The sequence below is a fragment of the Echinops telfairi genome, unplaced genomic scaffold (genome assembly GCF_000313985.2).
Source record: "Echinops telfairi isolate 266 unplaced genomic scaffold, ASM31398v2 ScPeMD7_18;HRSCAF=68, whole genome shotgun sequence".
NCBI lineage: Eukaryota > Metazoa > Chordata > Mammalia > Afrosoricida > Tenrecidae > Echinops > Echinops telfairi.
In genome coordinates this window covers 87142429-87161790 of record NW_022103915.1, presented here as the reverse complement: position 1 = coordinate 87161790, position 19362 = coordinate 87142429, and the positions used below count along the sequence as shown (strand labels likewise).

The window sequence follows — 19362 nt, the reverse complement described above, 5'->3', positions numbered from 1 at the left end:
AAGAGCTCTCGACACACAGAATCCAGGACACATAACCCCCTTAGGAACAGTAATGGGAGTAGCGATACCACCAGGGTAGGGGGAAGGTGGGGAGAGATGGGGGAGAAACGGGGAACTGACTACAATGATCAACATCCAACTCCCAGGGGGACCAACAACAGTAACGTGGGTGAAGGGAGACAGCAGGCAGTGTATGATATGAAAATAATAATAATTTATCAGGGGTCTAAGAAGGTGGAAGGGTGGGGGAGGGAGGGAAAAAAGAGGAGCTGATACCAAGAGCTCAAGTAGAAAGAAAATGTTTTGAAAATAATGATGGTAACATATGTACAAATGTGCTTGATCCAATTGATGTATGGCTTGGTATAAGATCTGTAAGAGCCCCCAATAAAATTATTTATTAATTAAAAAAAAAAAGATGGGCTCTTGTTGTTAGGTACCATCAAGTTGGTTTGGACCCATAGCAATCCTCTGTACCACGGCAGGAAATACCGCCCGGTCCTGCACCACCCTTACCAATTGTTCCTGTGCTTGAGCTCATTGTTGCAGCCATGGGCCAGTCCACGTCTTTGATAGGCTTCAGTGAGTTAACTAATTCATACACGAGTCATTTATAAGGCAACTTTTTTGTGCCAAGCACTGAGTATAAAGAGGACTTTGTCTCAAACACTTTGTACTCTACCCCCTGGCCCCTATGTCTCTGCCTTTTTCAACTGGCTGAGCAGATGATGTGAGTATAAAACATGAACCCATAAGTCAGAAAGCCTCAATAGTCAGTCCTAGTTCAATCTCTTGTTAGTTTCAGCACTTCTAGCTTAGAGGGCCTCAGTTTCCACACTATAAAATATAGTCCTGCGTCCTTGCCCACCTCACAGTGGGTTTTAAAGTTAAATGAATGTATGGAAACACTTTATTAACTCTGAGAGGAAATTAATATGATTGCTTTCTGCATTTTTCTGCCTAATGAAATCCTACCCAAGATAAAGAGAAAATTGAAGTCATTTATGCACAATAATTTTTTTTCTTACCTTTAAAAAGTCTTTCAAAGAAAAATTAAAAAAAAAACTTTCCTAGCTGCTCTGGATAGAAGTGGCATCTTGAACTTGCATCGCACTGCTTACTTCGTCTGTTATGAAGGGCGTACTGCATAATGGACTTCTACTATTAATACGTTGATATAACAGAGAAGTAGTGTTGCTAGTGTATCAGGGTTTTTTTTTCTTTTCTTCACTTTATCATTCTTCTTTTTGCTGTCCAGGGTGTCCACTCAGACTCAGCTTTATAAATTGCTGATGGTCTTGTCTAACTTGGTTTCAGGGAAGGCTTCATTCAGGTCCTCGATGGTCATCTGGTCAAATGGAGTGATGTTCCTCTTCTCCTCCAGCTGTTTCCCATACTCCTCAATCCTGGTCTTGAGAGAGACACAATCTCGGCACAAATCTTGACATCATCTGTTTCTTCAGCATCCACCATGGCAGGAAATGGATCCTTTGGGCAAGGGATCATCAGAGCTGCAAGCTTTTTCTTGAAGTTGTCCACTAAGCCAGCCTGGGCCACGTTGGCCCTGTAGTAAGCCCACCTGGTAGGGGGAGGTGCCCCTGGGAAAACAGTCCACCTGGAGGCAAGGACTGCATTCCAGGACTTCAGTGAGTTGACCAACAGCCTTTTGGCTGCAGGGTGTGATCTCCCCAAGGCTATCCAGTCCATGGCCTTTAGAGAGACTTTCCATCCAGCCATCTTGGGATCCTTCACCCACCTGAAAGACTCACAGCCTATCATGGAAATTTTTTTTCAATAGTTTTATTGGCATATAATTCACATATCATATGATTCAGTAGTTCAATCACATCAAGAAGAGTTGTACACTCATCACCACAATTCGTTTTAGAGCATTCTTCTTCAATCCACATTCATTATTAGCTCCCATTTACCCCCAACCTCCTTTGCCATACCCTGAGAACCATTGATCTAGCTATAATCTCTATAGATTTACCAAGTCTGCATTTCAAATACAGAAAAACAAACAAACCTAAAACAATAACAAAGTAAAACAGATAATAACTTCAATCAAAAAGAAAGCAGAAAATATTAAAAATGAGAACAAATTTAAATGGATCATATGGGAGATCAAATGGTAGGGTGCGAGATTTTAACCTGACTGCATCTGCAAAAATAATTTTCCACTGCATTCTGCATGATAGCAAGGCTATTCACATCCCTGGTCCATGGTCACAAGGGATGCATCTGGGGCTTAATCCACATGCATTTCCCCTTCACTTTTTAAAAAAAAACTGAAACAGCCCCTTTTTTTCAAAAGGGAGAAATGATAAAACATTACATTTTAACCGAACTATGTCTGCCATGATTGACTTTATAATGGTCTGTCTGATAACAGAGCTGTTCACATCCCTCAACTATGATTAGAGGGACCACTGGAGGCTTAATCCATGTGTGGACCCTGTAAATCAAATGGATTTTGGGCTCCCACTGTCTTCCATAGACTCCTGCAAACCAGGTGTTCACAAGTTAAGCTCTGGTATCATGCCTTCCTTGTGTTTGGCCAGGTTTTCTAGGGAAACAAATGCAGGGACACTCATGTATATGTATATATGTATATGTATATGACACTAGTCCATGAGCCCCCCCTTCAAACTTACGTAGCCACATGCAATGCTGCTGAATGCAGGAAGATTACAGGCCAGTGGGTACAGAGTCATGTGGATTCAAGGACGGTGGAAATGTGATAGGGCACTGGCAGCTCTCAGGGTCAGTGGCAGAGTCCCAGGAAGAAGGAGGAAGACGAAGGGTCAGCGACAGAGGGAAGTTCCCAGTGCACACTCCCCCTACTCCCTGCCCTTAGATGAAGGCCACACTCCCATGGAGGCATCCTTGAGCTGTGACCGAATTGCCAGGTTGGATTCCACCCCTACACTTTCATACCTCTTTAAGTTGACAAAATCCTTTAACTGTCACACTCCTTTTGTTTGGCTTATATGATTTACAATCCTTGGATCACACAGGCTGGTGTGTTTCTTCCATGTGGACTTAGTTGATGCCTCCGGTGGCTGCTTGTTTGAAAACTAGCCTTTAAGACCCCAGACACTATTCTTTCTGACAGCTGGGCATCAGCTACTTCTTTACCACATTTTGCTGTAGCACCCATATCTTCAGTGATCTCTTCATGAGGCTGAGCATCAAGTCGGATTGTATCATAAGAACAAATTGTTCTTCTATTTAAGTGCAAGCCCCAAATCCATTCATGTATCTGTAGTTGATGTATGTCTCTGGTTCATGTAAGGTGACCAGACATCCCACTTTTGGCGGGACAGTCTGGATTTTTAACAATTTTTCCTGCGTCCCGTGGCATTTTTAAAAAGTCCCAATTTTTGGAAAGAATGCACGACAAGCTAGGTATGGTTTTCGGCTGCCATGTGGCTATTCGCCAGGATATGAGTTTTATCAATGGTGTCACGCTTTACCAATGTTAAAATCTGGTCACCTTACCTTAGAGGCATCATTGTCATTTTATGTTAGAGAACATTATCAATTATCCTTTTGGGGCATCACTTCCACTGCCATCTAGTCAATGCTGACTCGCAGTGACCCTGTAGGGCAGTGTAGAACTGCCTCTGTAAGTCTCTGAGCCTTCAAATATTCACAGGAATAGAAAACCTCATCCTTCCCCTGCAGAGCTGACTGATGGTTTCAAATTACTGACCTTGCAGTTAGCAGCCCAGTGCATATACAGTGAACCCTCGTTTATCGTGGTTAATCGGTTCTAGACCCTACCGTGATAAATGAAATTCTGTAAAGTAGGATTCCTTATTTGTAAATCAAATATTTTCGTAGTTGGAGCATAGAGGACATGAAAAAACACCCTTTAGTCACCATTACACTCGTATTACCCAATTTATTAAACGAAAAAGGGAAAATACAGTAAAACATTTTGGACGTTACAATTATCATTTATTATTTATTATATTATTTATGGCATCTAGTTTACAGTATGCAGAAGAGGATTCTGGTTGAGGTTTGTCTGCTGTAAAACGCTGATAGAGCTGCCTTGCCTTCTCCCGGATGACTATCGAATCCAACGGAATGTTTTTCTTGCGCCTGTCATTGATCCAAACGGTTAGGACAGACTCCCTTTTTACTATGAACTTATTACGACTTGTCACGATGTGCTTTGCTTCCTTGTTGAAAGTGAAAGTAACCATAGCACGGATGGTTTTTTCCTCTCTACGGATGGAGTGAACGGAAGACTCATTCAAGTCGAAATGGCGTGCAACCTCCACGATTTTCTTGCCATCTTTGATCATATCCAAAAGTTTTACCTTTTCCTGGATGGTGAGCATCTTCATCTGGCGCTTATTTTTATTGTCAAAAGGCTTAGAAGAAGAAGCTCATTTAGGAGCCATCATAGGGCTTAGATAAAATTTCTTAAAAATCGCAAACAATTACAGTACACTGTATAAAGGCAAAAATGCATCTGATACGTAGCTCCGATACGTAGCGATGCAGACAGAAGCGTGTACAGTATGAGCCAATCAGTGGCAGTAATGACAGAGCATGCGCTGTTACGCAAAAACCGCGATAGAATGAAGCCACGGAAGTCGAAGCGCGAAGTGGCGAGGGTTCACTGTACAAGGACTATGCATTGATAGCATCATTAGTTTAGCCAATGGTATAGAACTTAAAACACTGTTAAGGAAAGGGAATTATACACATGTAGGTCAGCTATGAACCTCAATCCATGAATTGTTGACTTGAACTCTTAAGTGACTATGCAAACAATGGGGGTTGGTGATAGGGCGGATCTCCCAACAATATTCATTCACAACAACAGAGCCACAAATACCAGATCGATACATGTCATAATGAAGCAAGGAGGGCATTGAAATACTAAGTGTATGGTAGTTCCAGGTCACCATTCATTGGGCTCCCTCAAGGCAAGAGATTCCAACCAAAGTCCAGCATCCACCAGTTCTGTGACCTTGGGGTCGCAGTCCTCTGCCTCTCACACTAGGGAGTTTCAGCTTTAAGTCCAAGGGCTACCTGTGAGTTTGAAGTACAGTCCAGTTCACTCAGTGGGGTTTCCACAGCAAGTCCTTCTGGTGTGGCCTGTAAAGGTTGTTGTGTGCCTCAAAAGAACAGAGTCTAAGGTCCCAGTAGTCTACAGCACACAGACTGGGTCACCAAGGGCTGCATAGAAGCTAGATCAAAAGTGTCCAATTAGGAACCTGCTGCCAGGCACATTCTTCCCTTGGGGTCCACATAAGTATTGTTAAGCATTTTTTCCCCCGATGGGAGATGGTTCCTCTCTGTTCTCTTACCAACAGAGATGCAGTTGCCTTCTCGGAGACATACATGCCGCCTCTGCCCATCTTGACTTGAATTTCCAGGAAGGTTTCCTTTATCACTCTGGGGTGATGTCTGTTGGATCCGGGTGACATTAGCACAATTTTGTAAGGCAGCAACTGAATAATCTTCTCCCTCTCCCCACATCTTGAAAAACTGCCCCTAGCTGAGGTGAGGTCTCCTCTGTTGAAGTGATTTTTAAGATGTACATTTAGAGGGGGTGATATACGTTTCATGGATGCTAGGCAGACTGTCTACCTCGTTGCTTAGCAGACTGGAGTAGGAGCATGCATGCCCTGGGAGCCGTGGCCTGCCTTCATCTAGGTAGGGGACTCATACAGTATTTGTCATTTGGAGATTGACCAACTTTACTCAGCACAATGATTTCCACGCCCCTCCACATCATGAGGCGTTTCATCAATGTGTTTATAGGTATGTATAATACTCCATTATGTCATATGTCCCAGGATTTTTTATCCATTCTTCTAGTGATGGACATTTGAGCTGTTTCTAGCTTCTTGCTGTTGTGAACTGTGCTGCTATGAACCTGGGAAAGCATACATCTGTTTGCGTTCTGCCTCTTATTTCTTTGGGGTTTATGCCAAGAAGAGATATTGCTGGGTTATATGGTATTTCTACTCCCAGTTGTTTTCAGTATTGCCATATTACTTTCCACAATTGTCATAATATTAATTTTTATATTGTTATGACTCCCTATGCTTGGTAAAATAGAGGTGCAGCAAAAAGGAGGAAGGCCCTGCACAAGACACAGTGGCCGCAACCATGAACTCAAACATCAGAATGGTTGTGAGGATCATGCAGGACCAGGCAGAGTTCTGCTCTGTTGTACAGAGTGTCACTATGAGTCAGAAATGACTTGATGGTGCGCTGCCCAGCAGCTCCCGGCCTCCTCCGGAGGCTGCAGCCGCGGCTAGACTCCGTGTGAGCCCTGGCCCGGCTCCGCCATGGCAACGTGCTGGGGCCAAGCGCTGCTGCTGCTGCTGCTGGTTGCCCTGGCAGTGGCCTCGCCGGGCGTCAACGATGACGAGGTCCCCGAGGAGTGGCTGCTGCTGCACGTGGTCCAGGGCCAGATCGGAGCGGGCAACTACAGCTACCTGCGCCTGAACCAAGAGGGCAAGATCGTGCTGCGCCTGCGCAGCCTGAGCTGGGCTGCCGACTTGTACGTGTCCGACAGCACCCTGCACCCCAGCTCCGATAACTATGAGCTGCCGTCGGCGACCTGCTGCCCTGACGCCGTGGCCGTCCCTGCGCACTTCCAGCGCCCCGTGTGCATCGGCATCTACGGGCACCCTCACACTTGGAAAGCGAGTTCGAGATGAAGGTGTACTATGACCGCAGTGTACAGCTGCAGCCCTTTGGGGACAGCGGCTACTCGGGGGACGCAGCCCCAGGCCAGCGGGCCCACGACCCCGAGGATGCGCCCCAGGAGGAGGAGTCGGTGCTCTGGGCCATTCTGATTAGGAAGCTGGTACTGAAGAGTCTCACCTGAGCCCAACATCGGGGGGCTGGTGGCAGCCGTTCTGGCCTTGCTGCCGCTTTGACCTGGTTGAGATTGGGCGTCTTCTAGCTGGGGTGGAAAAGTAAAGCCAAACGCAGTTTTGTTAGCTCAGTCATCCCCAGAGCAGCAGCAGCAAGCGCAGTGATGGTTTTCTTCTGAAGACTTCAATTTTTTATCAAGAAGGTGCACAATAAACGTTTCTGTTCCATCCTGATTGTCAGGTGACTGAGGAAAGGTTATTACGCAGTGTAGGTGGATGTGAAACGTAAAAACGGCAAACCTTACTTTATGATAAAGGCCTATTCAGAGTCCCGATGTGTGGATGCAAGAGCTGCTGGAAATCAAGTCTGAAAAGCAAGAACATGTACTTCTTTCAGGGTGTGGTCTCCCAGTGAGTTGCTGACAACTCCAAGTCCCCGTAAAACCTGCTGGTGGTACAGGAATGAGCACTGGCTGCTCACTGCAGGGTCAGTGTTTCATACCCTGCAGGCGGTGAGGCAGGCAGTTCTTTAACAACTGTGCAGCCTTGGGAACTGGCGCAGCTCCACTCTGTCTTGTAGTGGCTGAGTTGGAACGTCTGGACTGCAGTGTGAAGTGGTAATCATGGTAATTTCGGCTGCATCGGATTATAATAGGCCACCAGTAATTGCATCATTTCGGGCTCCCTATTAAAATGCTTGGTTATTAAGTAACACGATATCGCCTGTGCTAGGCTAGAAACAGCAGAAAGTAAAATGTGTGTGGCAGGATGGTAACTTTTTAGGCTAATGGGGAAATAGTTAAAAGTTACTTAATATTTCAACTGGGTTTTGCTGACAGTTAAAGTTCAAAGAAAAATACTGGAGGGCAGCCATTCCTCCACCTTGAATCAGCTGTAAGCCTACCGGGCTATTACAAAGAAATCAGGGCAGGTTTTAAGCAGGAGTAACTTCAAAAGATGTTTTATTGGCATAAAAATGAGAATGTAAATAAGTTGGCACCAAATATTTCACATAAATGCATATTAAGATGTTGAGGTCAAAACCCAGTTTATCCCTCTTTGCTGCTTTTTCCCCTTCTGCCCACTTTCCTGGGAGTTGGCGGAGCTCGCTGACAACAGTCACAAAACCAGCGACCTAGGAGGAAAATTATTCATAAAATTTTATTTATAAGCCTGCATTTTAAATCCATCTAAACTCCTTCATTCCTTAGCTAAATGTGAACTTTCCTGAATCAATGTTGTGCAGTAGTCACTAGTGTGGGCCTTTAAGTTATTACGATGTATACGAGCTATAATGTATACGAGCTATAATGACTCGCACTTAGGACTGTCCTTTTCAGTAACATGTACAACGTACACAATGCTGATTTACAACATGTAATTCGCTGTTACAGTTTACAGATAACATTTCCAAGCCTCAAAGATAAAGATGGGATTTATAAAGATCCTGATAATAAAAGGCAATAACAAACTTTTAAAACAACGAGGTATTCAACTTGTGTCGGAAATGACTTACATAAGCCAAGGACGATCTTTATAACCCTTTCTGAAATCTAAAAGCTTGCATACGTATTAAGTCCTCACATAAAAGCTGAATTTGGCTCACTTAATGCCTTTTCTTTTTGCTGCTCGTATGCAGCCCCTGAGGTCCCGAGGCACCACACTGACTGCACTTTGTCTTGAACAGCTCAGTGTTCCCCGTAAGCCATACCTGGTCTGGGTTCACTATAGAACTTCAAATATTTAAGTTGCTTAGTTTCATAATGATCCCGGGAAACTTTGTTTTAGGCTTGAATTTTATATAGAGTACTTTCCAGTGCTGCCTATGCAAATAAGTTTTCAACTTGCACAAGTGTTTGTGTAAAGTTTTAGCCCAGTTGTGGTTTGTCATTTGATCCTATGTTCATTCTGAAGTAATTGGGAGTAGCCGGGGTGACATGTACAAAAAACATAAGTAATTTTGTTAAATTTCTAAATAGGTAATGTATAAAATAAAATCAAGGCTTTGAAAAAAAAAAAGAAATGACTTCATGGTATCTAACAACAACAACATGAAATGTTTAACTTTCCTATGAAAATACCTTCAGGCGTGTCTTTCACGAACAGTAACTTAAATACACACACACACACACACACACTTTTAATGGTGATTTGAGTGAAGGTTTAAGGAGCAGAGCAGTTTTCCACTTATCAACTTATACATATTTTGTTTTGTATCATTGATTGCAAATCCCACAATGTAACATCACTTATTCCACTTCCGCCTTGTGTTTCTTTTTTCCTTTTCTCCCCTTTACCTAACCCTTCTGAACTTTGTCCCTGGATAAATGCTCCCTTCTGATCTCAAGGGTTGATTCTTCGAAGGTGTGCTACCTCTCTATTGTTCTTGTTCCTCTTGTAGAACTGTTCATTGTTTGGCTGAAAATTGAGCCATAGAGGTGAGTTCATTTATAGATCGGAAGGTGAAAGGTTCTCACCTGTCTTTATTCTACTAGAAAACAATCATCTTTTTTATGATTTTGAGTTTGTTTCTAATTTTTCTTCTACTTTAGTCAAGATATTCTAATGTGTCCGTTTCAAAACAGTTGATAGATTTAGCCAGACGTCCTCTATTTCTGGTCTGCGATTCATGGAGACTGATGTTCCTGGGGTCCATTTGTCCGTTGGACTGTTTGTTTTCATGCATCTTTGATGATCTTCACTCTCCTTCCCTCTGGACAATAGTCGCACCTTAGACGGCTCTTCATGATGTCCAGTCAGTACTCACCAGAGTAGGGGCAGAACACCGTCTTTGTGGATTATATTGTGCCAATTGACCTTGGTGTCCTTCTCGACCATGATCCTGATTCCCCAAGCCAATTGACTTGTTTCCTGCTGGTGTTTGGTTATTTCTACGTCTTCATGATTTTCTCTCCTGTATGCTCCACCACATTCACGAATATATTCGCAGCAAATACCCTCTGTCAAACCTATCATCCTCTAAGCCCATCTATCCATGCCCCTCTGTGGCTGTTAGGTGCCCTGAGTCTTTTCCAATTCATAGTGACCTTACGTACAACAGAACAGAGCACCTCCCGTCCTGGGTCATCCTCAGAACTGTTCTTGTATTTGAGATGGTGTCAATCCAGCTCGTCAAAAGTCTTCCTCTTTCTTTGCATTCTGCACTTTACCGAGCCTGATGTCCTTCTCCGGCCACTAGTCTCTCCTGACAACATGTCCGAAGTACGTGGGACAAAGTCTCACCATCCTTGCTTCTAAGGAGCATTCTGGTTATTCCTCTTCCAAGACAGATTTGTTTGTTCTTTGGCAGCCCTTGGCACTGTCAGCACCATCATTCAAATGCATTGATTCTTCTTTGGTCTTCCTTATTCAATGTCCAACTTTCACGTGAACATGAGGTGATTGAAAATACTCTGGCATGGGTCCAGTCAGTGCACCTTAGTCCTTGAAGTGACATCCTTGCTTTTCAACACTGGAAAGAGGTCTTGTGCAGCAGGTGTTCCCAATATAAAGTATTGTTTGATCTCTTGACTGCTGCTTCCGTGAGCATTGGTTGTGGATCCAAACAAGACAAAATCCTTGACAACGGTTCATCTTGTCTCCATTTTCCATGATGTTACCTACTGGTCCAGTTGTGAGGATTTTGGCTTTCTGTACATTGAGTTGTAATCCCTACCAAAGACGCTGAATCCATTCTCTTTAGAGACGCAAAAACCAATGGTGGAAAGCGTAAGAGATGCAAAAAATGTAGACGAGAGGCACAAGGCCATGATTGAAGTAAAGACTGCTGCAAATCTGAGTCCAGGAACTCTGGTTTGATAGACCACAAGATAAGCATGTGGTCTAAGGAGGCTTGCTGTGCCTCACAGGGCGTTCTCTTCTCAGGGCTATTAGTGAAGCCTGTCAAAGAGCGTGTGGGCCTTTTCCAATTATCCATCAAGTTGGTTGCTGGACTTGAGGTTAAACACCAATGAAGGCTGAGCACCTTCACCCAATTTCCCCTGTGTCAGCACAGTGAAAACTGAAAGCTGGCACGCAAGGAGGCTGCCTTGCTTTCCTGAGTCTCAAACGTTTTCCCTCATTTGCAGGGTGCAGTCTTACCACTCTTCTATTGCTCTCTGTTCGTGGAAAATATTTGTTATCCTCCTTGGATGGGTATCCTCTTCACACAGGTTCTAGCAGGTGTTACTGTATATGACATCTTCTTTGGCTTTGAATATACTTGTGTTAGATGCAAACCACTAAAATAAGGTGATTAGCCCTTAATCTCTTGTAGCTATAATCATAGTCTATCTTTTGGGAGGTCTTAACTTTTCATAGTTATAATCATATACTGTCTTTTGGGAAACTGCATGGGATACGAGCTATTATAAAAATCCTTCAGCAATCATATTCGTGGATTTTTCCTTTGTTGATTTTGAATTAGGTCGATTTGCAATTGGAGCCCTGGTGGCATAGTAGGCTACGCATTGAACTGCTAACAGCAAGATCAACAGTTTGAACTCACCCACCGGGTCCAGCTGTCTCCTCCTGTGAAGATTCATGGCCTCGGAAACCTTAGGGAGCAGCTCTACTATGTCCTGTAGAGTCATTACAAGTCAAAATGAACTCAATGGCAGTTGTTTTGGTTGTGTGGCAGTGGTGAGACTGACTGCTCCCATAAAGATTTATAGCCTCTAAAACCCTAGTGAGCAGTTCTACTCTGTTCTATAGGGTCCATGGTGGTGCTTTCTTTTTTGTTTTTTAGGGGTGTGGTTGTGGAGGTCGGGAGAGGGTAGCCATAATTTAAAATCATGTTTTCAATGGTTCAAAGTTTTATTAATCTTACTAGTGGGGTGAAACTTTATTTTTAGGTTGTCCTATTGTTGCCTTTGCTAAAATTACTGGGTGAGTAATGACAGTAAATCATGACGACACCAGCCTGTGCGATCACGAGCTGTCAATGGGATCAGGTATCAGGCATCAAAGAACAAAAAGTCAAGTAATTGTAAATGAGGGGGAGTGCCGATTGGGGACCCAAGACCTATCTGTAGGCAACTGGAAATCCCCTTACAGAAGAGGCACGGGGAGGAGTTGAGCTAGTCAGAGTGCAGTGTAGTAACGATGGAACATACAACTTTCCTCCTTTCTTAAATGCTTCCTCTTCCCGCCTCCCCCCCACTATCATGATCCCAATTCTACCTTACAAATCTGGCTGGACCAGAGGATGTACACTGGTACACATAGGAACCGGAAACACAGGGAATCCAGGACAGATGATCCCTTCAGGACCAGTGCAGAGAGTGGTGATACCAAGAGGGTGAAGGGAGGGTGGCGTGGAAAGGGGAACTGATTACAAGGATTTATATATAACCTCCTCTCTGGGGAATGGAGAGCAGAAAACTGGGTGAAGTGAGGTGTTGGACAGTGTAAGATATGACAAAAATAATAATTTATAAATTATCAAAGGTTCATGAAGGAGGGGGCAGTGGGGAGGGAGGGTGAAAAATGAGAAGCTGATACCAAGGGCTCAAGTAGAAAGCAAATATTTTGAGAATGATAATGGCAACAAATGTACAAACATGCTTGACACAATGGATGCATGGATAGATTGTGATAAGAGTACGATCGATCCCCCAATAAAATGATAAAAAAATCATGATGAAAGTCAAATAATGTTTGACATTGGTTTAATTATTTACATAAATTGTTTCTTCCCCCCTGCCACTGCCCTGCTCCTACTTCCTCTGTCTTCACCCTTGTGTTTCTAGAACTATAGCAGTTCTGGTTCATTGTTAGTGAGATGCACACACACACACACACACACACACACACACACACACACTCTGGAGTTTTATTTACTTATGACAACTTCATAATCTAGAGACACAAACGTACAGCAAAGGATTTAAATAATTTTCAGACACTCTGAACAGTCAACGGCGAAGGTACAAAACATGTACACCTGGGGCTAGCCACATGGGGAGAGCTTGAGCTAGACAGAAACCCAGCAGTCTGGACAGAACTGTCCTGCAGATTCTATCCTTGCACAACAGGGGGCAGAGGGGGCTCTGGGCACCAGGCCAGCAGGGTCTGGCCAAGCCCTGGCTCCTGGGCCTGGACCAGGAGGCTGTGCAAGGCGGAGAGACAATACATATTTGTTAAGTGGAGGAGAGAAATAGAGTTGGAAAACAGCGATTTGGGTCGGTGTGGTGGAAAGAGCACACTTTCGATGATAGGTCCAGAGAGTGGGGGCGGCGGAGTCTCTAGGGAGGTGGGGAGTGCGAACCACACAGCCTGACGCCTTCAGAAGAGGGGTCACCCAAATGACCCGAGTGGTAGAGCGGGAGGGGGGTGGGGTGGTGGCACTAAGGCAATCGGCGTCACTGGGGCTGTGTCACCGTCTCTCGGCGTACTAACTGTTGGCCACCCTCCCCCCCTCCCCCCCAGGCCTATCTTCCGCCTGCAGGATGCGGGCAGGCTTTTCGCGACAGTTGCGTTAGAAGGCCACTCTGCCTTGGCTAATCGGAGGAAAGAGGAGGTGCCAGGACCCGAGGGCCGCGGGGCTGAGGGGGCGGGGCCGCGGCGAGCAGCCGCCGGCGCCCTGGGGGCGGGCGGGAGGTGGGCGGGGGCGGCGCTGTGCCGGACGCTCCGCCCTCAAGGAAGGGGTAGCGGTCATCTGGGTTGAGGGCCTGGAGCTGTGTAAATCCCGCGTTAACGCTGGGTTTGACACCGACCCTAAGGGGAGGGAGATTTCCATCCCCTAAGCTTTGACCGCGGTTTTATGAAGTTAAGCTTGTAAACACGGGGAGAGAAAATAGCTGAAATCTTACACAGATAACAATTGAGTACAAGGAAGAAGAAAATGTTCTAGAATTGATTGTGGTGACGATTGTACACACAACTCTCTTCTTGATTGAATTATCGAATTGTATGACATGTGGATGTAGTGCCAACTGTTAAAAAAAAAGAAAATAGCTGAATCCTTACAAAGATAGTATAGTGTGTGGTTCTGTTACAGATATATTTACCTTTCTAGGAATCCTTTTCTAATCATACGGGTTATTTAATCCAGCATTCCATAAATTATGGGATTACTTCCCCCTCTCTATTCTCCCTAGGAGCCCGGATGGTATAGAGGGCTAAGCATTGAACTGCTAACAAGAAGGTCAGAGGTTCGAACACTCTGGAAACCCCCAGGGGTGTTTTCAACCCTGTCATTCGGCTGGATTCTTACCTCTAACGGGTTCTCCTTCCCACGAGGCTTTCAGAGTATGAGGTACGACTACTCTCTCAAACCTTGTCACCTTCAGGTGAGCACGGTGGCCAGGGTGGACCCTGCTTTTCCTGTCCAGGAAGCACCTCAGTTATAGGAGCACAACATTTCGTGCTAAGGTGTGCCATCTAAGGTTTAGCATTTCCTTTTAGAATTTCTCAGGGCTGTAGACAAGCCGTGAAGAAGTTGCACATAGAGGATTCCGGACTTTTTTCCTGCCTTCCAGCCCACTGCACGCACAGACCTCCTTTCTGAAAACCTCCACACCCTCGCCCCGCCCCCCGCCCCCTCAGGAATAGGGGCGGTGCTACAAGGATGGATGTCCCTAGGGCTAAAGGGTGGTCCAGGACCGGGAGGAAGAGGGACCTGGGCGAGGTTTGCAGCCCAGTCACAGGTGATTGAATCAGGGTGAGTCACCAAGGAGACAGGCCCAGCCCGCGAGCTCAGCGGCCATTGGCTGGGGACTCCGGGAGGGACTGGAGATAAAAGCCAGCACCAAGGGCTTAGGGCACTGACCGTGCCTGCCAGATCTCAGCACTTGCATGTCAATCCAGCGCAGCGGATCCGGGCGGAGACTCGCGGGCGCATCCCGAGGGCATCGCCGGGACCATGGAGAACCAGTGAGTTGGGAAACAGGTCTGTGGGGCCTCTGAGGTCCCTGGGGAGGGGAAATGGCTGCCAGGGAGCGAGTGCCTGGGAGATGCAGAGAGGCCTGGCATGGAGCCCGGTGTCAGGGACAAGGCGGCAAAGCAGTGTGGCAGCCGGCGCGCGGCGCTAGGGCGCGCACAGAACCGAGCAGGGGGTGCGCCACCAGCACAGGAAGAAGACTCGTTCGTGCGGTGGAGGCCACGCGTAAAAGCAGCCGGCGCACGAGTCTGGATGCTGGGAGCCGTGTAGGGACTGACCCGCCGGCCCCGCACTCCACAGACCGGGAAGAGACGTGCAGATGCAATCACAGATTCTAATCTGGGTCTAGGCAAAAGCACCATGTGATTTTGATGCTCCGATTAGGAGTTTCTCCTTTACAAAAGAGATCGGCCAGGCTCCGTGCCCACTCTCACTAAAACTAAATCCACTGCCATCGAGTTGATGGCGACTCATAGTGACCCAACAGGACGCGGGTAGAACTGCCCCTGTGCGTTTCCGAGACTGTAACTCCCTCCTCCAAATTGGAAACCCCATCCATGGGATTCGAGGATGGAGCCTCCAAGGGAGGGGTGGATGGGTGGGGGAGGTAGAGTTCTCCCGGGAGGGAAGAAAATTCTAGCCAATTGAATAGAGCAACAGAGCCCGCCCACTCCCCTCCCCCCACACTTTAGAAACCCTTCCCTCCGCTTTGTCCTGCAATTAATTCCCTGTCCAAGTTTCCAGCACTAGAGAGTCAGCGACTTTTAGATGCTCAGGAATCAGCCCTGCTAAAAATCCTCTGAGCACTTTGGTTCCATTTCCCGGGAGGCCACAGCTACACCCTTCTTTGATTTCCTCTTCACTTGTTGGGGGTGCATCTGCACGAGAGGGTCCCCTCATGGTCCTCTCCTAATGGGTCCTCACTTCTCTTTGTCAGGTGACTCCAGCTCTGTTGCCCTGCTCTCTGCCTATTTACCCAGCCACTTCTCTGCAGATAGACTGATGTACAGTAGCATCATAGATGGTTTCCCAGGCTCTGCTTTTGAAAAAATAATTCCTCTGAAGACTTGGTTAGCTGTGTTCAGCCTCATCACATCCCAGTTCCGTCTTCGTTTCTAACCTTCTTAGATGGGTGGGCATTTGGAAGTGCGAGCGAAGTTCTGGGTTCTGCTTGTGTACAACTTCTGGATTAGTGTAAGTCCTTGGGTCTCCCTGTCTTCTGAAGTCCCTGTGGGGTAAAGAGCCTTGGAGAACAGACAGTGGGGGTGGGCAGGCAAAGGGGAAAAGAGGCAGGGAAGAAATCACAGGTGGGGTAAAAGCTGTAAAAAAGATTTCCAAGGATTGTGTGTGTCAGTGCCATTTTTCGTTGTTGGAATTGATTAGTCTATTTTGTTAGTAAGTCATTTTTAAGCTGACACTCTTAAGTTAGATGAGGTTGATTATATCTCCTTGATTTATAGCAGCCATGGAGTCATGATGGAGGAATGGTTTAGGCCTTGGTTAATGGTACGGTCAGCAGTTCAAATCCACCAGCTGTTCCACCGGAAAAAGAGGTGGAAGTCTGCTTTTGTAATGCTTTATAGCCTTGTGAAACCTTATGGGGCATGGGAATCCCAGACATGAGGATGCAGGAAAACGAGGGATGGCATGGACTTCCACTGGTACCTCTTAGTAATTGACTGAGGGGAGACTTGGAGGGTGAGGCAATTGACCTCCCCTCTGCAGTCAAGTTAGTTAGCCTTATTTACACCTTGAGTGGGGGATGAAAGGGTACTAAGGAGATGGGCTTGGGTTTGTTCCTGCTCTAAGGTAGGTCTGCATCCCATTTTGAGTGATTGCCTTTCTCGTCAGGCCCAGCCCCTTCACCATACTTGCTTCCTTTTCCACTATATTTCACTGTTCTTGCTTTTCCTTCTTACCTTGTTCTTACAAGGTTAATTATTAAACTCACTAATGTGGCTCTGGAATGGAGCTTGTGGTAGTTACATAATCTGTTGTCAATTTGAGACTATTAAGAGTGAAGGGGTGGAGTTTAGTTTGTCAATCAGGTTGCAGCTTGATGGCCTCATTTGGAGGCACTAAGGAGATAAATAGCTTGCTGGAGACAGGACACACACTCATTCCCTGCGAGACATTCCTGTTGACGAGCCACATGGATCTATGAGGATAGCAGCCAGAGCCTTGGAGCTGGAGGAACCACTTGGAGACCCATACCAGCGCTGAGATGCTTCTACTGCCACTGGATCCATAAGTCTTTCCACTCACTGGCCTGTGATCTTCTTGCATTCAGCCTCATTGCATGGCTGCGTGAGTCTGAAGAGGAACTAACAGACTGGTACTGGACCTATGGGCTAACATTGGACTTATGGACTTGATCTGGACTGGGCTGAGATGTTTTCTTAATGTACTCTTTACATAAAGCTCTTTCCTATACACCTATGAGTGTCTATAAATTTCTCTAGTCTACCCAGACTAACACAGAGCTGGATTTATTTACATCAGACTTCAATCTGATTCCCAGAGAGGTGGGTAGTTGGGTGAATATAGCCAGGCCTCTGGTGAGGGAGAGGAACGTCCTCTCTGGTCTTTGGGAAGCTCCTCTGTCCCCTGCTGCCTCAGTATGTCTGCCTGCCATCTTCAATGGGAGTGGAGCTCACCTTGATTTCTCTTTTTTCCTAGATTCACATATGAAGATTACCAGAAGACAGCCGAATGGCTTCTGTCCCACACCAAGCACCGACCTCAAGTGGCAGTGATCTGTGGTTCTGGGCTAGGAGGTCTGGCTGAGAAAGTAACTCAGGCGCAGGTCTTTGACTACAGCGAGATACCCAACTTCCCCCGAAGTACAGGTACTGGCAGTGGGGACAGGAGGATGAGCTTGGGGGATATTGATGGGATTCTGTGCAACCTGAGGTGTGAAGGCCATCGTTTCTAAGCCTGCACCTCTGATGTATCTGGCTATACTCTTTAGCATTTAACCAAAGCAAATGTTAGAGAGGGAAAAAGTCTACCATGAGCCAGAATGACTTTAGAAGGAAATGATCCTAGCAGAGATTCCATAATAGGCTGGCATACTTATGTCAATTGAGCTGCTACATGATGATATTTTTGCTATGCTGAAAACTATCAGGACACAGTCAGGCCATCCATGTTTGATGTCTTTCTGTCATTCTCCATGCCCCGAAGTGTAGCTTGCCATACAAGTACCCAGCACACAGATTGCTATGTTCTTGCACACAAATACACAGAGAACATACAAGACCTCATTCAGACTGAGCCGTTGGGAGCGGTAAGGGGAAGGTTACTTCCTATACAAAGTCAAGCCCTGTTAGGAAGATATTTCTAACATGGCATTTGAGAAGAGCATTCTGTCAGGATTCTGGTACCACCCGGAAAACTCTGAAGTTGAGACTTTGAAAAGGGCTAGGCAAAATCAGGGTAGGCAAAGGACGAGGGTAGGTAATTTGGTTCGGTTATGAACTTCTCTGTTAATTAACTGCTTCTGGTTTATACTCATATGCTAAAATCTCTCATTTTTACCTTCCTTCCTCTTTCCTGTAGAGTTAAGTCTTTTAGGAAATATTGTTCAAAGCTTTGGGAGGAAGCGCTGAGCAGGGAGGCGGCAATGGGGCCTGGAGAATGAAATTTTTGAAAAGAGAGAGGGGTGGGGCCTGTAGTCCTCTGGGAGAGGTAATAGTGGCCTTGCCACTCCCACCCCCAGTGAGGCGCATCCTGCACTAAGTGATAAGTAGATTAGTTTTTTGGTTTTTTTTACCCTTAATTTGTCCATTTTAAAATTCTACTTGGGGCTTCCTGTGCCTGTCACCTAAACACTATTACTTATTTATATTTATTTTCAAATAAGCTGTTTCTCACAGCTCTTTCTCCTGGACCTTTCATTCCTTAAGGGGGAGGCTGGCCAGGCCCATTACAGGAGACTTGCAGATAAGGGGATAGTAAGAATGGCGATTATGACTGGATGGGCAATTATTTTTGCATTCTGAGCCCCCACATGTATTTCCGCAGGCCATAAGGGAGGGATCATTAGTGGTCCAGACTCAGACCCTTTGCTCCTTGCTGACTAGACTGTTCTTTAGGGTGCTGGCGGCGAGCTGGAGCTCCCTCTATGGACTGTGGGGGCATATGGCGTAGTTGGACACTTCATAAGAAGATAACATTGGGGAGCTTTGAAAAATTTTAAGCTCTACAGTTTCTGTGTTTACTTCCTCATTCTCCCCACCCCTAGCAGCATGATTTTCTCCTTTTTCGGTAATTTCTTTCAAAAGCTTTTTCTTCCTTCTTTTCGTGTCCCTGTCTTCCCATAGCTCTAGCATCAGATTATATTTTATAGTTATATAGTATTATATGGTTTGTTATAAGATTAAAGCTCATGTTTATCTTCCCCATCAGACCTCAACTTCCTGAAAGGAGAGTCAGGATGCCTTTGTTTCTAATCTCAGAGTGTGTTTCCATGGTCATTAGTAGGATGATGATTCATGTCTGAAATCACAGCACAGGATGCCTCTTGCTGCTTCACTCACTGTATTCTCACAGGTTGAGCACATGGAGTGAGCCACAGGAAGTGCTCAATGGCTGCGTGTTGTTGGGCACGTGGAGTGAGCC

General features: G+C 45.8%; 1 protein-coding gene and 1 pseudogene across 4 annotated transcripts in view; both read left to right on the top strand.

Moving 5' to 3' along the window:
* LOC101640746 (purine nucleoside phosphorylase) overlaps positions 1-19362 on the top strand; it is a 73608-nt gene that overhangs the window by 51127 nt on the left and 3119 nt on the right. For 3 of the 4 annotated variants that reach the window (XM_045287867.1, XM_045287866.1, XM_045287865.1), the window contains one exon: positions 17419-17588. In XM_045287867.1, coding sequence (XP_045143802.1) covers positions 17419-17588 — 170 coding nt within the window. Of the gene's footprint in view, positions 1-14648; positions 14733-17418; positions 17589-19362 lie in introns of those variants that run through there. The other variant, XM_013008756.2, reaches the window with a different exon arrangement.
* Positions 6324-6868, top strand: LOC101640437 (annotated as a pseudogene).